Here is a 16,622-nt window from a genome sequence, read left to right as displayed (position 1 = left end):
AGACAAATGAACGCAGCGCTTTTGCGCCGCGTAGCAATCAAACGGTTAATGGACGCGCCTACGGGTGTATGAGGTGTGGAACGCTGCAGCCGGTCGCGCGAGAGCAACGGGAACCGATCCTTCATCTTGCCGCGACGTGTAATTAACCGCGAGCTATTCTGCGCGCGCGTAGGATCACCGGGAATTTTATTATTCCGTAAGAACGTCAGTGCTTTCCTTTGGCTTCGGGTCGCGCGCCAAGGACGCGAGCGTCCGGAAAGGCTCGTGCAGCGAGATGCGTTTCGAAGTAAGGTCCGCGCAACACCCCCGGCGCGCGTGTCAAAGGAGACCACGACGGCCACTCCACTGTCCATCAACTATCCCGTCGCGATCCTCTCCAGACCTCGGACAGTAATTAGTTCTCTCCCTCCCCCTCTCATGATTTAAAGTAGCGCTACCACCTCGCTGCTGGCTATCCATGGAGGCAGACTTAAAGTGAAAGAAACGGGGTCACTTTAGATAAGATGTCCTGCCCCTTTCCCCCTTCATTCCCGTCCCGCGTCTCTCTTTCCATCCGAAGAGCCGTTTTAAAGATATCTCCCGGGGGAGGACGAACGTTTGCATCGATGGCGACGGCAGTTTCGAGATCAGGTGGAGGAGAATCTCGACGAGGTGAACAAGGGGAAATGGCGCTTAACAGGGTCATAAGTAAATGAGGGAGAGTCAGGCGGAGACCGAGAATTCTTATTTCGCACGGTCTGCTCGCGGTAGATCTTTCGCTGTTTTCTTTGTTATTGTCTCGGTTTAATTGTAGTATTTGATGTTACGTTAAAAAATATATCAGGGGAATTCATAAGATTTAGAGGATTACATACAAAAGCATTACGTTGAAAAAAAATGAATAAGAAATTTTTTTTTCAGAACTGATATGATATATGATGAAAGATATATTCATACTTATATAATATTATAGATTATTATATTTATTTTTTCCTCTTTACTCCTCTCTTACATGCAATATATTTTAAATGTGTCTGTATACACATGTGTAAGTTCTACTTTTTTAAATAACGTAAGTTTTAATAATGTAATTCAATAATTTTAATAAATGTTAAATTTTATTTGGATTATATAATATTTGTTTTGCTGTTATTTTTATATATATTTGTTTAATTATGTTATATTAATATTAATTATTTATCATACTCTATCTAATTTTTTCAAATAAAAATATCACTGAAGTTAAAACTCACGTCTTTCAAGATGTAAAGCTTTTCACTCGTAACAATAGAGTGAAAGTTTCATTTGTATGGATTAAGAATCCACTATACGATTTAAATTAGATATTCATTTTCGTGAAACCTGAAAAGTTCATTCTGAATGTCAGTATATTCATGATCACTGCGAGTATATTGTCATTAATTTTAAATAAGATTTCACTCAACGAAACATTAAAAGAATATATCGGAACGTTATGCAAAATCGGTTATTAAAAAGGAGGAAATACAGTTGTTTATGACTGTACGAGGAAAAAGTGAAACGTTCGTTCACCGTATCGTTATGCAATAGGCGAGAATTCATATAAACGTGTCAGCTTATAAATTTAAATAAGATCGTCAAGGATGTCGTAAATTAATGTTATCTGTTCGCCGTTTATTACCGTGAAAACATTACGTGTACTACGTAATCTTAATATTCACGATTCCAATTCCACGCCGGTTGGAAAACGGTTTGACAAGTTGCATATATTCGCACATCAAAATCTGATTTTAACGCTGTGTAAAATCTCACATTTCGTCTAATTTACACAACGAATAGAATAACAATGAAGAAATAACAAAATTTTATTCCTTATTTAATTCTCAACGTATGTTCATTCTTAAGTGGAGAGAAGTTTTTAATTAATGCTTAGTTATCGTAATCACCATTATTGGATAGACCTGACTCTAAAAGAGATAGCGAGATATGTATAATGTATAATAAGGACTTCGTAAATTCCCGCATTCAATTTTTATGAATTGTTTGAGAAATAACAGTTGGTAAAAATTCCGTATCATGATTCTTTGTCTATTCTTGTCTATTCCGTCTATTTCCGTATCAATAGAAACGCTAATTGCGTCGATGCTAATGGGCGAGACAAACGTAGAAACAACCGCAACCGCAGTGAGTAGCATGGAATACAGAAATATATAAGGCGACTTCGTTCGTAACGTGGAACATTTTCTGTTAGATCCGCTTGTACAATTGATATACTACTCAAAACACTTCTGCGCAAGTGCAAGCTATAAGTTTGACTCGTCAAGACAACGTGCAGTAAGCAAAATAATTCCCTTCATATATTGTTCGTTCTAATCATATTTCTTTCCGCCTGATCATTATTAAAAATTTCCGTTCTTTATTCTTGCTTAAACGATTTTATTTATTGCGTATGTAATTTTTATATATTTCCTTAGAAGATCATATTACGGGGAACAAATGAAACGTAACATTAACTAAATTTTTTGTTTGAATCGATATATTTGTTTCAATTAAATTTAAATATTACGGTAACAATCTCGTTGAAATAATTAGGTTTGTTGTTTGAATAAAATTGTTAATTTGAAAATCATTGGTTGAAGTCCATGCGCTTCCGCTATTGCATCGTAAATTTTTGCACAACGTAGTAACATAAAGAGACGTGGCGAATAATTAATAAACACACAGTACAGCAAATAGCAGATTAGTTTATGCGATATTAGACATATTAGTTGCACTGCTTAAATCCGTGTAAAAGCTTAAATCTGCTTTCTGAAGGTAATCTTTTCCTAATTTATGTTATTAGGGAAATATTTCTGAGACTAGTACGTCGCACGATTTCATACATTCTGACATGCATACTGACCGGCGCACTGTACAAGCTCAACTCTCTGCATAAATGATTACATTGAGAAAAAAGATTTTTTCAAAACTCAAAAAAAAATTTATTTATGAAATATAAGGTTTACTTCATAGAAATAAACGTTTATTTTATTACGGCGAAATCAAATTTTATTTTTAGCAAATAAACCAATTAATAAGAAAACATAGATATATTTCATAAAAATATATATTCCGTCATCAGTCAAATTTTTTTCTAGTCAATAAATATGAAATAAACCATGTATCTCACAAATACATTTTTTTCTCAATATGTTTATATCATCGCTCGCGTCTGTGAGAACTTAATTTTTTAAGAAAATTTATACTTCAATAAATGCACGGGACTGCATGCGCGAAATATTAAACGTCGAAGTAACGATATTTCACTATCGGCAATCTATAATTGTAAAATGGGTGCGCTGAAATAAGCGGCGCATGATTACTTGAGCATACGTGTTTCATAAGTGAACGTAGATATGTTTATCAGTAAGGTCAGTGCAAATAATTTTATTGACATACACTAATAAAAAGAAAGGAACAAAAAGAACAAACTTACTGCATTAAGTAGCAACAACGTGGCGACGGCTAGACGAATACCAATAAAACGCGGGCCGATATAAACGATGAAAATAGTTATCAATCTGTTTATTTTCACAACCAAAGTTTATTCGCGATCTTGAAATTTAATAAAATCAAATAACACGTATGGTGGCACGAAAAATAGCGACGGTATATCGTTGATCAATATTTTCGAAATATAACTTGTGGCTATATAATAATAAATATTTGCACTTCTTTTTCAGGAAGCACGTTCGTTCGTTCATTCGTTCGTTCGTTCGTTCGTTTCTATTTCCGTTGTTTCTTTTTTTAAGAATTGAGCTGCACTCTAACGGTTCGACATGGCGCAGTACAACTTCAACGAGATAAAGGTCGTCGACGACTCTATCGACGACATGGACGTAATAAAGGCCATAACTGACACGGTATTTCAAGAAAAGCCTTTCTACATCGCGAATATCGGTAAAATGATCCAGAAACACGACGAGTGGACCATCAAGATGCCCAGGGTCGACCCGCATTTCGGTATCTCTTTCTCATTACGTTTGTCGCTTTTCTATTATGATAAATGTGCAACAGTAGCATTGAAAAAAGTTGTAAAGTAAAGATATTATTAATCTTTTGCCCTTTTTCAATCTCAGCGGTTAAAAGCAATCCGGATCTAACGGTGATTAAAGTTCTGGCAGCTTTAGACGTTTGTTTCGACTGCGCATCCAAGGTATAAATATTTCTATTTTCCCACGTGATTATCAAGCAAAGGTTGATTCTCACTATCCGTCTACACACAGAGAAAAATATTTCTTTGGATTTAGTACATGTGTTTGTTTAACTTGTTTAATATAAACGATACAATTTAATATCAAATATCGTATTTTGTTTGAATGAAAATGTTGTTGCCTTATTAGCATATACTATGTTATTTGGTAGAAAAAAAACAGTAGAGGGAAAGGTAATATTATGGTTTTTCCATTTACATTTTGTACAATAACTTTGTCAATAATTAATACTTTAAATTGAAAACTGAACGATTACATTTGACAAAATATTGTTCAATCAATTCTGGACTCAAATTTATAAAATATTTATTACCTAGGACGTTATTGCATAATATGTTGAAGAGAAACAGGGGTGATAATGTGGTTTCCAACTAAAACAGATTTAAAAAATTTAGTTTATAACAAAATATAATAGTTTTTTGAATTTAAATATTACCGTGAATTTTCAATGTAGATATTGGCTTGCTTGTCAGAAGATACAAGCGGTCAGAATAACAGTACAGCAGTAAACTACAGAATAGATTAGAATCGACTTATCACATAATTATTTTGATATGTGAAAACCTTGAGACAGGTCGTATTATCAGTACTCTTTGAGTAATCACATTAGCAAAATGCCATGCTATTGTTTAATTTAGCATAACAAAAAATGTTAAATAACAAACAAACATATTTTCGTATGATAATATTCTCAAGTTTAAGGAGAATGAGGAAATATGTATAATTAAATGCTAAAATGTACATTGAAAATGTTTCGAAATGCTTAAAAGTGAAAAATGCGTTATAACAAATACCGGCTACTAAATAAAATTTCATAAGTAATCATTAGAATTCGCCACCTGGAAAGATTGACGGGTGCTTGTCTGTCACCACCTAGACAGACAGTTAGAAACAACCTTAACTCAGCTAAGACACCTGAAAATAAATTACGTCTGCAAACAGCAAGAGATAAAGCTAGTGATGCAGTATGGGGTACACGGCGATCGGATCATCTTCGCACATCCGACCAAGTATCCGTCTCATATAACCTATGCGAAGAAAGTGGGCGTCAAGCAGATGACAGTGGACAATGAAGCCGAGCTGTTCAAGATCAAGGATCTCTTTCCGGAGGCCAAGTAAGTGGCTCGACAGCCCGATAATTTGTAACGAGCATTTTTTTTATCTTAGTTGTCGCTTCATGTTTCGTTGAGCAAACGATTGGTTTTGTGCGGCAGAGTCGTCATACGCATACGCTGCGATTCGAAAAACACGTTGACTGTGTTGGGTTTGAAATTCGGCTGCGAGTCGAACGAGGCTGTGCGCTTGATACATCTCACGAAGGACCTCGGTCTGAATTTGCACGGCTTCAGCTTTCACGTTGGCTCCCCGTGCAACGAGCCGGAGGCTTATGGCCGAGGGATCGAGATGTGCAAACAGTTAATTACTGTCTCCAAAAGCATCGGCTGCGACAACGTGCAGCTGATCGACATTGGAGGTGGATTTCCGGGCGAAAGCGAGAAGAATTTCGACCAGGTACGTAAAATATATATATCTCAAATATGATCTATCAGTTTTTAATTCAAAAATAAATCGTGTTACTAAGCAGATTAGAGCGAATTGAACGAATGGTATAAAAGTAAACGAAAAGGTCCTTCGATTTTTATAATCGCAAGAGAGTGATTGCCATTTGTTCATGGAGTTTGCAATCACGAGGAAACATTCTTTTTTACATATTGTTATTCACATTCATTTCTCATTTAGAATTTATTTAAAGACAACATCGAACGAAGGTTGGAAAATTAAATAGAGCAATCACTCCAACATTGTCACCCCAATTTTACAATCAAAACCGGTTGCATATTAATTCGCGGCATTCGTAATCGCGAAAAAACGCTCGATGTTCTGGATACCGTTATTCACATGCATTTCTCATCAAAGTTATAATTAGAAGAGGATTGATTGTGAATGTGATTTGCGGCATTCGAAGTCGGCAGAATTTTTAAATATTGTTATTCACTTACATTTTTTATTTAGCATTTATTTAGGAAGGAAACCGCACAAATGTTAGATAATTAAACCGAATAGTTATTTTTTATTAATTTTCATACATTTATTTTTTTATTTTTTTAACTTGAAAAAGATCGATCGCAAATTCGTTCGCGAGGAAACGCTCGATTTTTCAGATATTATTGTTCACTTACATTTTTCATTTAAATCGTCCGTTTACACGCGTGTTACACATTTCTCCGTAATTGCTTCAGGTTGCGAACATTGTTAACGAGGCGATACAGGACCTCGATCCAGCCATAAGAGTTATCAGTGAGCCGGGAAGATACTACGTGTCTTCCAGCTTTACTCTGGCCTCGAATCTGCACTCCAAGCGGATCGTTTCGAAAGACGATAAAACGACGAGAATGTACTACATGAACTGCGGAGTGTTCAATTCCTTCATGGAGAATCTGATGGGTTTGCATATAAGAGTACCGCGATTACTGTCCGAGGTAACTTCATTATTTTCCATTTTCCTTGCCAAAGGCCGCTTTGCTATAACGTAAAACATTATTAATTTATCGCGGTGTGCAGCCAACGAACGACGAGAAATTCTGCTCGAGCCTGTGGGGTCCGAGCGCCGACTCGTACGATATAATTGTAAAGGACGTGCTGCTGCCGGAACTTCACATCGGTGACTGGTTAGTCTGGAAGGACATGGGCGCCTACACCACAGCCTTAACGACTACGTTCAACGGATTTCCGGTGCCGACTGTGATCCCGATCATTAAGAAAAGTCAATGGTCAGTTGATTCGCGTGAAGTTCCCGTTTTATAACAATTTCGCTACCGTTCGCCTAAATTAAAAAGCACTCACCATGGTCTATAGACAGATTTTTTTGTATAGCTTACAAAAATTCCGTTTTTTTTTCATTTTTCCACGAATTATTTCGGTTTCTTTCCCAAGGGTAAAAATATTCGTTTGGAAAAATTCACGTGTTTAGATATAATATCTTATATATTATATACATATTTGTTTACAATGTATTTGGTTCTAATTCTTTGAAGATAATATGTTACTGCTTAACATACAACACATTAACTTCGTTTAACTTCAATTAAACGTGTGTAATTTTCTTCTTTACGGAAAGAAATAAATGTGGCAGGTTTTAACCAAACACACGAGAATTTTTCTAAACAAAAGTCAACTGTAATCGTCAAGTGTGCATCTGATGTTATGTTTACTACTGCAATAAGTATAATAAATGCCGTTTGGCGGACGTTCGGAGATAAAATGACATTGGATTGTTCTACAACTTTATTGTTACAGTTACAGTTTTAATGAAAAGAAGGAATCCTTCGAATAATGGAAAGAAACCGATGTTTCCTGAACCTTCAAAATGATAAATTTTAGTAGCTATAATATAGTACGTACTTGCATACGTGCATAAAATGTATTAGTCAACTGAATATTATATATAATATATCAAATATGTATGATACCGGTTCCTGGTGAGAGATCGGTGTGTTATATATGTGTGACACTGGTATAGCGTGAACGTTATAATATAAATAATATAATTATACTTTCAGATGCAATTTATATATAACTTCATATCTATCTTCTATAATTTAACACATGAATGTTTGCAGGAAGAATTTTAAAGCGCGAATTAATTTGGAGCGGAAGGCCTCTCTTGTTCCATGGAAATCCATCGAACTATGCGACGAAATGGAGCAGATCGAATATTTTTCACAAAGTTCATAAACTTATCGAAAAATGAAATAAAATATACTGTGAATTTGCATGAATTAAGCTTTATGATGTTTGTATGATTAAATCCAACACATGTAAATATAAATGTATGTAATAAATATAAACTAATATTTTATTGTTTCATTACAGTGTATAATTTTAAATGCTCATAATGAAGCTCTTAATGAAACCATTTCAACCTTTCGTTATCTCAAAAATTGTGCTTGATAAATCATTCAGTTTTCACAAATATCTTGATTGCATTAATTAATTTACTTTCGCGAATAATTATATTTTTCAAGATAACTAATTGCGAAATATTGGCAGTCGCAGGAACATGAAAGTAAAACATATGCTAATGTGCATTATTCTATTATTTAGTCAACTGTAACCGTCAGGTGTGCACCTGGTTATGTTTCCTGCGATAAGCGCCATTTGGACTATGTATTCGGTGATAAAAGGATATTGGATTGTTTTATGGCTTTATTTATGGCTCGGGAGCGTAGCGTAATATCGTGGCGCAACGAAAAAAAGAAGTATGTAAGAAAGAAACCGAGGGAACAGTGTTGACGAAAATTGGAAGAACAACTAAAGGAAAAGTGATACAGTTCGTTGTCAATCACGTCGAAAGTATTAATTATTAAACGATACGCGCGATAAACTCATCAGGTTCGTTAAGTGTGTTCATACACGTGCACTCCAATATAAACTATACTATACTTATATATTTAAAATTTTCCCACATCTGTCTCGTTTTTTGTCACGTGACGACTTGTTAATCCCGTTTCGTTGCTGCGCATGTCGCGTAATTTTTTTCCAAAATGACTTTGTTCAGCCCATAAATATACACGGTATATATATACCGGTGTCATTTGGGACCTGATTGAATTGTTCACGAAAAGATTCAGAAGAGGATCAAATTATTTTGTGTACGTCTTTACAAGCGGCGAATTTTTGAATTTTTTTATCAATATTTTTGCGTTTCGAATTCCTACTAGATCGCCTTTATATTTATTTGTTTGTATATTTAAAAGCTTTGATCAGCTACCATCAGAAATTTTTATCGTAATATTATTTCATCGAACTTACACGATTACACATTTGTTTGCACGCATTCAATTAAATATACATTTTTTGTCACGCGAGTTCTTTGTGAAATAATATTGAATCGGAAATGAAAATAGATCGTTCTAAAATTCTGAAAATGAAGCTTGGATAAATAACAAGTACCTAAATATATATTCTTTAGTTAGAAACGCTAACGATGTTCGATGAGATAAACGTGTTCGACGATAGCATAGATGAAATGGATATTATTAGGAACACGATTAATATCCAAAAGCCAGAAGAAGCCTTCTACATCGCGGATATCGGTGGCGTTATTAAGAAGCATTTTGATTGGATCAACAAAATGCCGAGAGTCATTCCGCATTACGGTATACCATTTACTGTGCTTTACGGTTTTATAAACATATACATTTTAATTTATTACTAAATAACAATAATTAATTAATAATTATTATCGCAATCAATTAATTATTAGTGCGATCAATTAAGAAATAAATTATTGTTAAAATAATGTATATATGTGTGACAGTAAAAACATTAATTTCATCGATTTTTTGGAATTTTAGCAATCAAGTGCAATTCGGATCCGACTGTGATCAAAATTCTGGCGGCCATGAACGCTTCCTTCGATTGCGCGTCTATGGTTAGTCTTTCCTTTTCGGTTTAGCGTAGCATCACGGCAAACTGCAAACTGCCATTGTTCGTACACGTGGAGGCCGTACATCCGTATGTCCTCGTGTACGCTCAGCATATATTAATGAACAACTAAATAATTCCAACTAATTAGAGATAATGACATTCCCAACAGCAAGAAATAAAACAAGTGATGCACTATGGTGTGAAAGGCGAGTGTATCATCTTTGCGCATCCGACCAAATTACCGTCTCACATCAAATACTCGAAGAAAGTGGGCGTCGAACGGATGACGGTCGACAGCGAAACGGAACTGTCAAAGATTCAAGAGTTCTTTCCGGAAGCCAAGTTAGTGAAAATAGTCGCAATGTCGTAAAGTATAAATGCGGAGGTAAAAGGAGCCAGGCTATTGAAAATTGCAACCGCGGAGAAAGAACAATCACGGATAAGAGAATAATCGCTCCTCCACGACGAAGATAATTAGCCTATCGGAGAAATTGAATTTGAGCTTGAGATCTGATTTATACCATGGGATTTCAAGTCTATTATTATTACAATTACTTCTCGTATTTCGCGTTGAAGATCGCTTTCCGTTTTTTACCTTTCGTCGGTTTACGATCGATCGAGCGAACGACGATTTCCGCAGGATCGTGATACGCATACGCTGCGACGCGAAGAACTCGTTGGTGTCGTTTGGCGAGAAATTCGGCTGCGAACCGCACAAGGAGGCGGTGCGCCTGATACGGCGCACCAAGGACCTCGGCATGAATCTGCACGGCTTCAGTTTCCACGTCGGCACGTTGTGCAAAGAGCTGGACGCTTATCACCGCGGCATCAAGATGTGCGTACGTCTGATCAACATCGCCAGGGTGATTGGCTGCAGTGACGTACAGCTGATCGACATCGGCGGCGGATTTTCGGCCGAATGCGAAGTCGAGATCGACAGGGTACGTAATACCGTCGTCTTTTTATTACCAACCTTCCTGCTACCTAACAACGGTCCACTGAAATTTTGTGTTACTTTAACATGGGTAATATGTTAGAAAGTACGCAGATGTAATGTTCAATTAACACATTCACCTTCTCAACATACGTTGACGAATTTCAGTGGACCCGTTTCTAACAATAACAATTTTTGAAATACCTTTTTCTCAGTGAATATTTCTCGCTCAGTTCAGCGAAAAGGTTTAGTAGTGACGCTCATGGTCTGTCTTTCGTGGTTTCTGCAGGTCGCGAAAATTATCAATAAGGCGATTGAAAACCTCGACCCCGCTATAAGAGTCATCAGCGAGCCCGGACGGTACTATGTGGGCGCGAACTTCACGTTGGCCTCGTATCTGCACTCCAAGCGGACCGTTTGCGAAAACGACGAAAAGAAGATGATGTATTACATGAACTGCGGCGTGTACAATTCATTCTTTGATGAATTGTTAGGTCTGCAGTCTCGAACGCCTCGGTTAATCTTCGAGGTGATTATAATCGGCGCTTGATCGATTTCAGAAACGCGTGTGTATCAACGATAAAATTGCATCGTTAACCAGCGAGTAATCGGCGATTTATCGTTGCAGCCGATGAAGAACGAGAAATTCTCCTCGATCTTATGGGGTCCGACTGCAGATTCGTACGATTTGATTGCCAAGGACGTGCAGTTGCCCGAGCTTTACGTGGGTGACTGGCTAGTTTGGAAAAATATGGGCGCTTACACGTTATCTATTTCCAATACGTTCAATGGCTTCCCGATCCCAGCCGTAATACCGTTCGTCAGGAAGAGCCAATGGTTGGTGTGTCCTTAAGATTATATCAATATTGAAATCTTTTTTGCCGACTGCGCGCATGCTAACTTGAAATTAACTCGTCCTCATGTTGCGATTACGTATAAATATATTTCCGCAGGGAAAATTTCCTACAGTACATCGATTCGAAGTAAAAACGTGTTTCACTGAGAAAGGACAATGCATCGCATGGTTGTTATTCACTGAGAAAGGACATGATACGAAAATTGTCGAGGGAATTTAAGTATCATGACAAACAATAACATTAATGAAGCTTCGGTAACTGTTAATCGCCAATTGGCGTTTTTCTAATTTGTAAGTATACACAATATCTTTCGATCGTACATTGAGAGAAAAAAATTCGAAATTCAAGTCAATATCTGCCTAGATTTATAAATTATTATTTTCACTCGTTATTATTATTCAAAAATCATTATTGGTTATTACACTGTTATTTTACGTGCGATTGCTTAGCGATAAAAAAAGAGGGATATATACTAAAATAAAACATATAAAATAAAAATTCCCCTTTAATATTCTCGATGAGTATGACGTTTTTTCAAACAATTCCGGCACAAAGGATCAAAAGGGGGGTCGCGATCATGACTGTCGGTCGACGTAAGAAAGAGGCGGAAGAGCGGATAAAAGCGCGGACGGAGGGAGAAACGGGTAAAGGAAAATGGAAAGGCGGAATGTATCCGCGGAAGGCTCCGCAGCTGGCCGTTTTTGCACGCGGTCACGGTGCACGACTGTATCGGCTGCAATTTTACGCGTACCGGAAATTGCCGCGGTTTGTACGAGTTTATTTGGAATGCGCGGTATTGCCGGGAACGTCGTCGTTGCGTGCCGGCCGTGATTTGTCGGCCATGCCAATTATTCGGCGCACCGGGGAAACAATTCGTTTATTATACCGACGATAATTTTTTGACATGCGTCATTTTGCCCGGCATTATTATTCCCGTATTCGTCATTGTTGTATGAGANTTTACGCGTACCGGAAATTGCGGCGGTTTGTACGAGTTTATTTGAAATGCGCGGTATTGCCAGGAACGTCGTCGTTGCGTGCCGGCCGTGATTTGTCGGCCATGCCAATTATTCGGCGCACCGGGAAAACAATTCGTTTATTATACCGACGATAATTTTTTGACATGCGTCATTTTGCCCGGAATTATTATTCACGTATTCGTCATTGTTGTATGAGAAGCAGAAACGGGAGCCTCTGTGAGAACGAAGCACAGCGATAAATCGATGTAAATGCGCGCGCGCGACCCGGACGAGTTATATAAACGGTATAATTAATTGGTAATTCATGTGGAATAACGCAGCTGCAATAATACAAGAAAAAGCAATAAGCTTTCAGCACGAATGTATGTACATGTGCGCGCGTGTATGTGTGTATTGGTGGGCGAGCATAGTGAGTACGGTGATTTACAAGAGGCGAGTGACATAAATAATCCCGCATTTACGTACGCGGCCGACTACATTACATTATAACTATCCGGCTAATCTTTATTTCCAACAATAAACCGCGGCGACGCAGATAAGAACCCCGCGGGCGGCTATAAAAAGTACAGCTTCATCCCGAATGCACCCTACCCCCTACCCCGACTACTTTTTAACGAGCGCCGGACAAAGCGAGCAAAAGCTCCTTCTATATTTCATCACGGCCGAGAAAACCCACTCGCAGACTGCCCATTGACATTGATTCTCGCTTTGATGTCTTTGATTCTCACCGCAAATCCTCGCAACAATTGGCCTCGGAGTTGAGGAGCGCGAGTGATCGTTACGCTTTTCGTGCGCGAATATCGTGCGATCGGATCGCGTTAATTCCGAGCTCGGTAATGCATCGGTTTATTCAGCTCGTGCGGATTTTTCGGAGGTATTAATAGAACGGACATTTTTTGGTTGAAATATGCTAAGTGTTTGATCGATCGCACGAAGGAAAATAATTCGCTGGAAATTTCATGCTGTCGCAACAAAATATGCCAGTTACTACGTGGACAGCAAAACGTTTCGTTAAGAACGCACTAATTGCTACGCACGCTGGATTATTTTGCTGTACCTACAAATTGGCTTTCTTGAGAAGATCTGATAAAAAATCGTATACATTTTTTAAACGCTTCGAAAAATGGAACTACTTTTGTTTTAATAATGACAACCGAATGTGCAGTCAATCTCTTGGTTGTCCTAATTTATTCTTTAAGAATCTCTTATAATAATTATTAGTTTTAAATATTAGCTATCTTATGGAGGGAGGGAAGAGAGAGAGAGAGTTTTTAGAAAAAGATGCATATCTTATTTAGATCTTATTTTTTTTAGAGAAAGAGAGATATTGTCTTATGTATATCTAATTTTTATTTTACCTGTGGACACAAATGCATATTCTCCTCGCTAAAGTATTGATGGAACACTAATCTTTGGTATCGGTCCGAATCGAATATCCTCTGAAATAATTCATGTCGCGCACGTTTGACGCGCACGGTTTGTGGATCGACGCAATAAAATAAAACCGACTCCGAGTCATCGCCGTCGGCCCATGGCGTCGATTTCGCGCCTGGCTCATTTTTCTCTTTCTTTCATTCGACCCCTTTTTTTCCATCGTCTATCTGCCCGACATCCCTCTCTAACCCGACGGGCCTCGTCGCCCACGTCGGGGCACTAAGTATGCATAGCCGGGTTTCCGGTTCGAGTACGCGCTCGGACTTCACCTTTACTCGAGTCAGGTTCGTAACTAGTTGGCATGGCGCCATGCATAGAGGCGCGCGCGGCTGCTCTAATAAGTATACCGGCCTCCTCGGCTACCTGCGCCCTCGTAATATTCGAGTGGCTGACAAATGCTTTGCGTTGTCGTCTCTCCGCCAATCAACACGAATCTTCCTGGACGTGTGACTGATTTTTCACTCACTCGAAAGCGAATCGATCGGCGAACGAGATGACGCATCCACTAATTTCACGGATTTAGGAAAAAGTAGGGGAAACAACGCTCATTATTTTTTGGTATTATTTTTTCGTATTACTATTTACCAACCTCTTATTATTTCTGGAACCGACAAAAAGTTATTATTATTAAAGTCCTGATTATTATTACTTTGCAGTCTTTTAAGGCATGTTTTCGCGTCGTCACTCATAACATCATAACTGCGCTACGACGTTCAACAATAGCAATATTGTCGTTACCAGTTGCTAGGATAAACACACCGATGGTATCGTTGAGAATAAATTCTCCGCGAAGACATACTCGGCGTCGAGTGGATTTTTCGCGCTGATCAACGAGAGAGAGAGAGAGAGACCAACGCGCAACTCTTTGCGGAAAACACGCGAGTGAGAGAACACGCTCGGCGACGATTCCACGACGCTACGCAGAGATCCCAATAATCCCGTATAAAAACTCACGCGATTCCCGCGTAGAGATCTCTTGTCTGGCCTACATCTCGCGCGCGGTTAATATCGATTCTATATCCGGGATGTCTCCCTTCTATAAATGCGCGAAGCACGAAAAATCGCTTATTGGATTACACGTGCCAAACTCCGCGCGGGAAAAATATGGTCGCCGTGCGATATGGGCGAATATGAGAGATAAGGCTTGGATTACGCTCGGCGGAGAGATCTATCGCGTTGAGTTTTCTGGATTAACCCTTCGCGCGCGTTCACTCTCTCCAGCTCTCTTGCTCTCACGCCGACTCGACCGGGTTAACCGCGGTCACTCGAGCATACCGTTTTCCGCGCGCGCGCGCGACTTGATTGGCCCCGTCGCAGTTTTCGCGGAGCGACGGCGAATTGGCCGTCAACCCACTGCAAATACGCGCGAATCGCGACGGATTAAGGAATCGAGGTCAAAGGTCCCGAGAGCGTTTCTTCTTTCGTTTCGCCCGTCCGTCCGACGTCTCGTGTTCTTCGCGAGATCGATTCCGCTCACGATCGCATTGAGCGGACGAGCGAGCTACGCGACTTTATTCCGAGCTTGCGCCGCCGGTTGATTTACGATTAATTGCATTTAACATAATTATTCCCGTGTTCCATACGAATGAGTTATTTATAATTAACGATTAGGTGTCCTAACCGAAAATCGCGCGTAAAATGTGAAACGTCCAGTGATTTTGTGATATTGCGTCCCGGCGGCGGCGTGTCACAAAGCCTGGCAGATAAAACAACGCACACGCCAGTTATTTGCAATTTCAATTAACGAGTCAACACCGGGTTATTCGGGTGAGCGTTATTCGGCCGCGCTTTGAAGTATTATTACTTCTGCAGGAAACATATTATAACAGAAGTATTGTAACGATCATTTAATTAATTCGCGACAAACGCCACGTCCCCGCGAAAATTCAGCGTTGCGCGTGGCACACGCGTAATTTACGTTTGGAAACACATCGCATACTTTATGAGTCTACTGCCGCGCGCACGTCAGTGTACATCTCTGTTGGAAATTCGTTCACCTTAATTCCGTTATGCATCCACCACCATATTAACGTCACGCGTGATCGCTGTTTTCCACCTGGGTCGTAAAGTCAAACGAGAACTCGATCGTTTCTACCGTTACGTTCGTATTAAACTACAGTAAAGATGCAGCATGCTGGCGCTCGTGAAAGTTCGCCGGATCGCGCATAGTTTTATCGGCTCGAAGGATTACTTATTTGGCAGACGTGGTATCGGACAATTGTCTGAAGGTTGACGACAGGTGGTGGGTAACGATGGCACATATTAGAACTGAACTGTGAATAATTGCAGATACTTCAAATAAAGTCAACATTTCGTCTGTGATCTCAAGGAAACTTTAATAACTGTTATTCCCAAACTTCCCAAGTAGGAATTTGCTACTGGCAAGCTACTAGTCCATCGATTTATAGTATACGGTACTGGATTCTAATACTGATTCAATATTGGGATGATAGAAATGAGTCAATATCAAATATCAGTACCGAAAATCAGTAAATAAGCGTTAATAAAAAAAAAATATATGCCTCAATAATCGTTTCTTTTCCTATCTACCTTCCAACAAATTAACGCGCTTTCTCTCGAATAAAACCAGAGGAATTTGAAAAGAAAAGAGGTAACGCACGTGTCGGAAATCGACGATCGCGAGGGAGACACGGCGGACACGTTAACGTGAGAATCCGGCCGCCCATTCCTCCAATTCTTCGCGCGCGCGCGCATACGAGAGAGCGGGTCGATAAATCGCGAATAACGCCATTGTTCACGGTTCGCGAGTCGAATG

The 16,622-nt window shown here is 39.0% G+C and overlaps 2 protein-coding genes across 2 annotated transcripts; both read left to right on the top strand.

Moving 5' to 3' along the window:
- The first annotated feature begins 2,195 nt into the window (after nucleotides 1–2,195).
- Nucleotides 2,196–8,013, top strand: LOC106749113 (ornithine decarboxylase 2-like). The gene is made up of 8 exons (XM_014628224.1): nucleotides 2,196–2,292; nucleotides 3,750–3,960; nucleotides 4,077–4,153; nucleotides 5,154–5,326; nucleotides 5,426–5,723; nucleotides 6,452–6,691; nucleotides 6,774–6,982; nucleotides 7,832–8,013. The coding sequence occupies exons 2-8, from the start codon at nucleotides 3,777–3,779 to the stop codon at nucleotides 7,944–7,946; spliced, it is 1,296 nt and encodes a 431-aa protein (XP_014483710.1). The 5' UTR covers nucleotides 2,196–2,292; nucleotides 3,750–3,776; the 3' UTR covers nucleotides 7,947–8,013.
- Nucleotides 8,014–8,271: 258 nt separating this feature from the next.
- Nucleotides 8,272–11,562, top strand: LOC106749110 (ornithine decarboxylase 2-like). The gene is made up of 8 exons (XM_014628221.1): nucleotides 8,272–8,277; nucleotides 9,184–9,370; nucleotides 9,569–9,645; nucleotides 9,811–9,983; nucleotides 10,282–10,582; nucleotides 10,865–11,104; nucleotides 11,204–11,412; nucleotides 11,529–11,562. Exons 1-8 carry the CDS (start codon nucleotides 8,272–8,274, stop codon nucleotides 11,560–11,562), a joined length of 1,227 nt encoding a protein of 408 aa, XP_014483707.1.
- Nucleotides 11,563–16,622: the final 5,060 nt, after the last annotated feature.

The sequence above is a fragment of the Dinoponera quadriceps genome, unplaced genomic scaffold (assembly GCF_001313825.1).
Source record: "Dinoponera quadriceps isolate SergipeBrazil2010 unplaced genomic scaffold, ASM131382v1 scaffold3024, whole genome shotgun sequence".
Lineage (NCBI taxonomy): Eukaryota > Metazoa > Arthropoda > Insecta > Hymenoptera > Formicidae > Dinoponera > Dinoponera quadriceps.
Note: the sequence above shows the minus strand (reverse complement) of the source record. Positions and strands in the feature narration are given on the sequence as shown.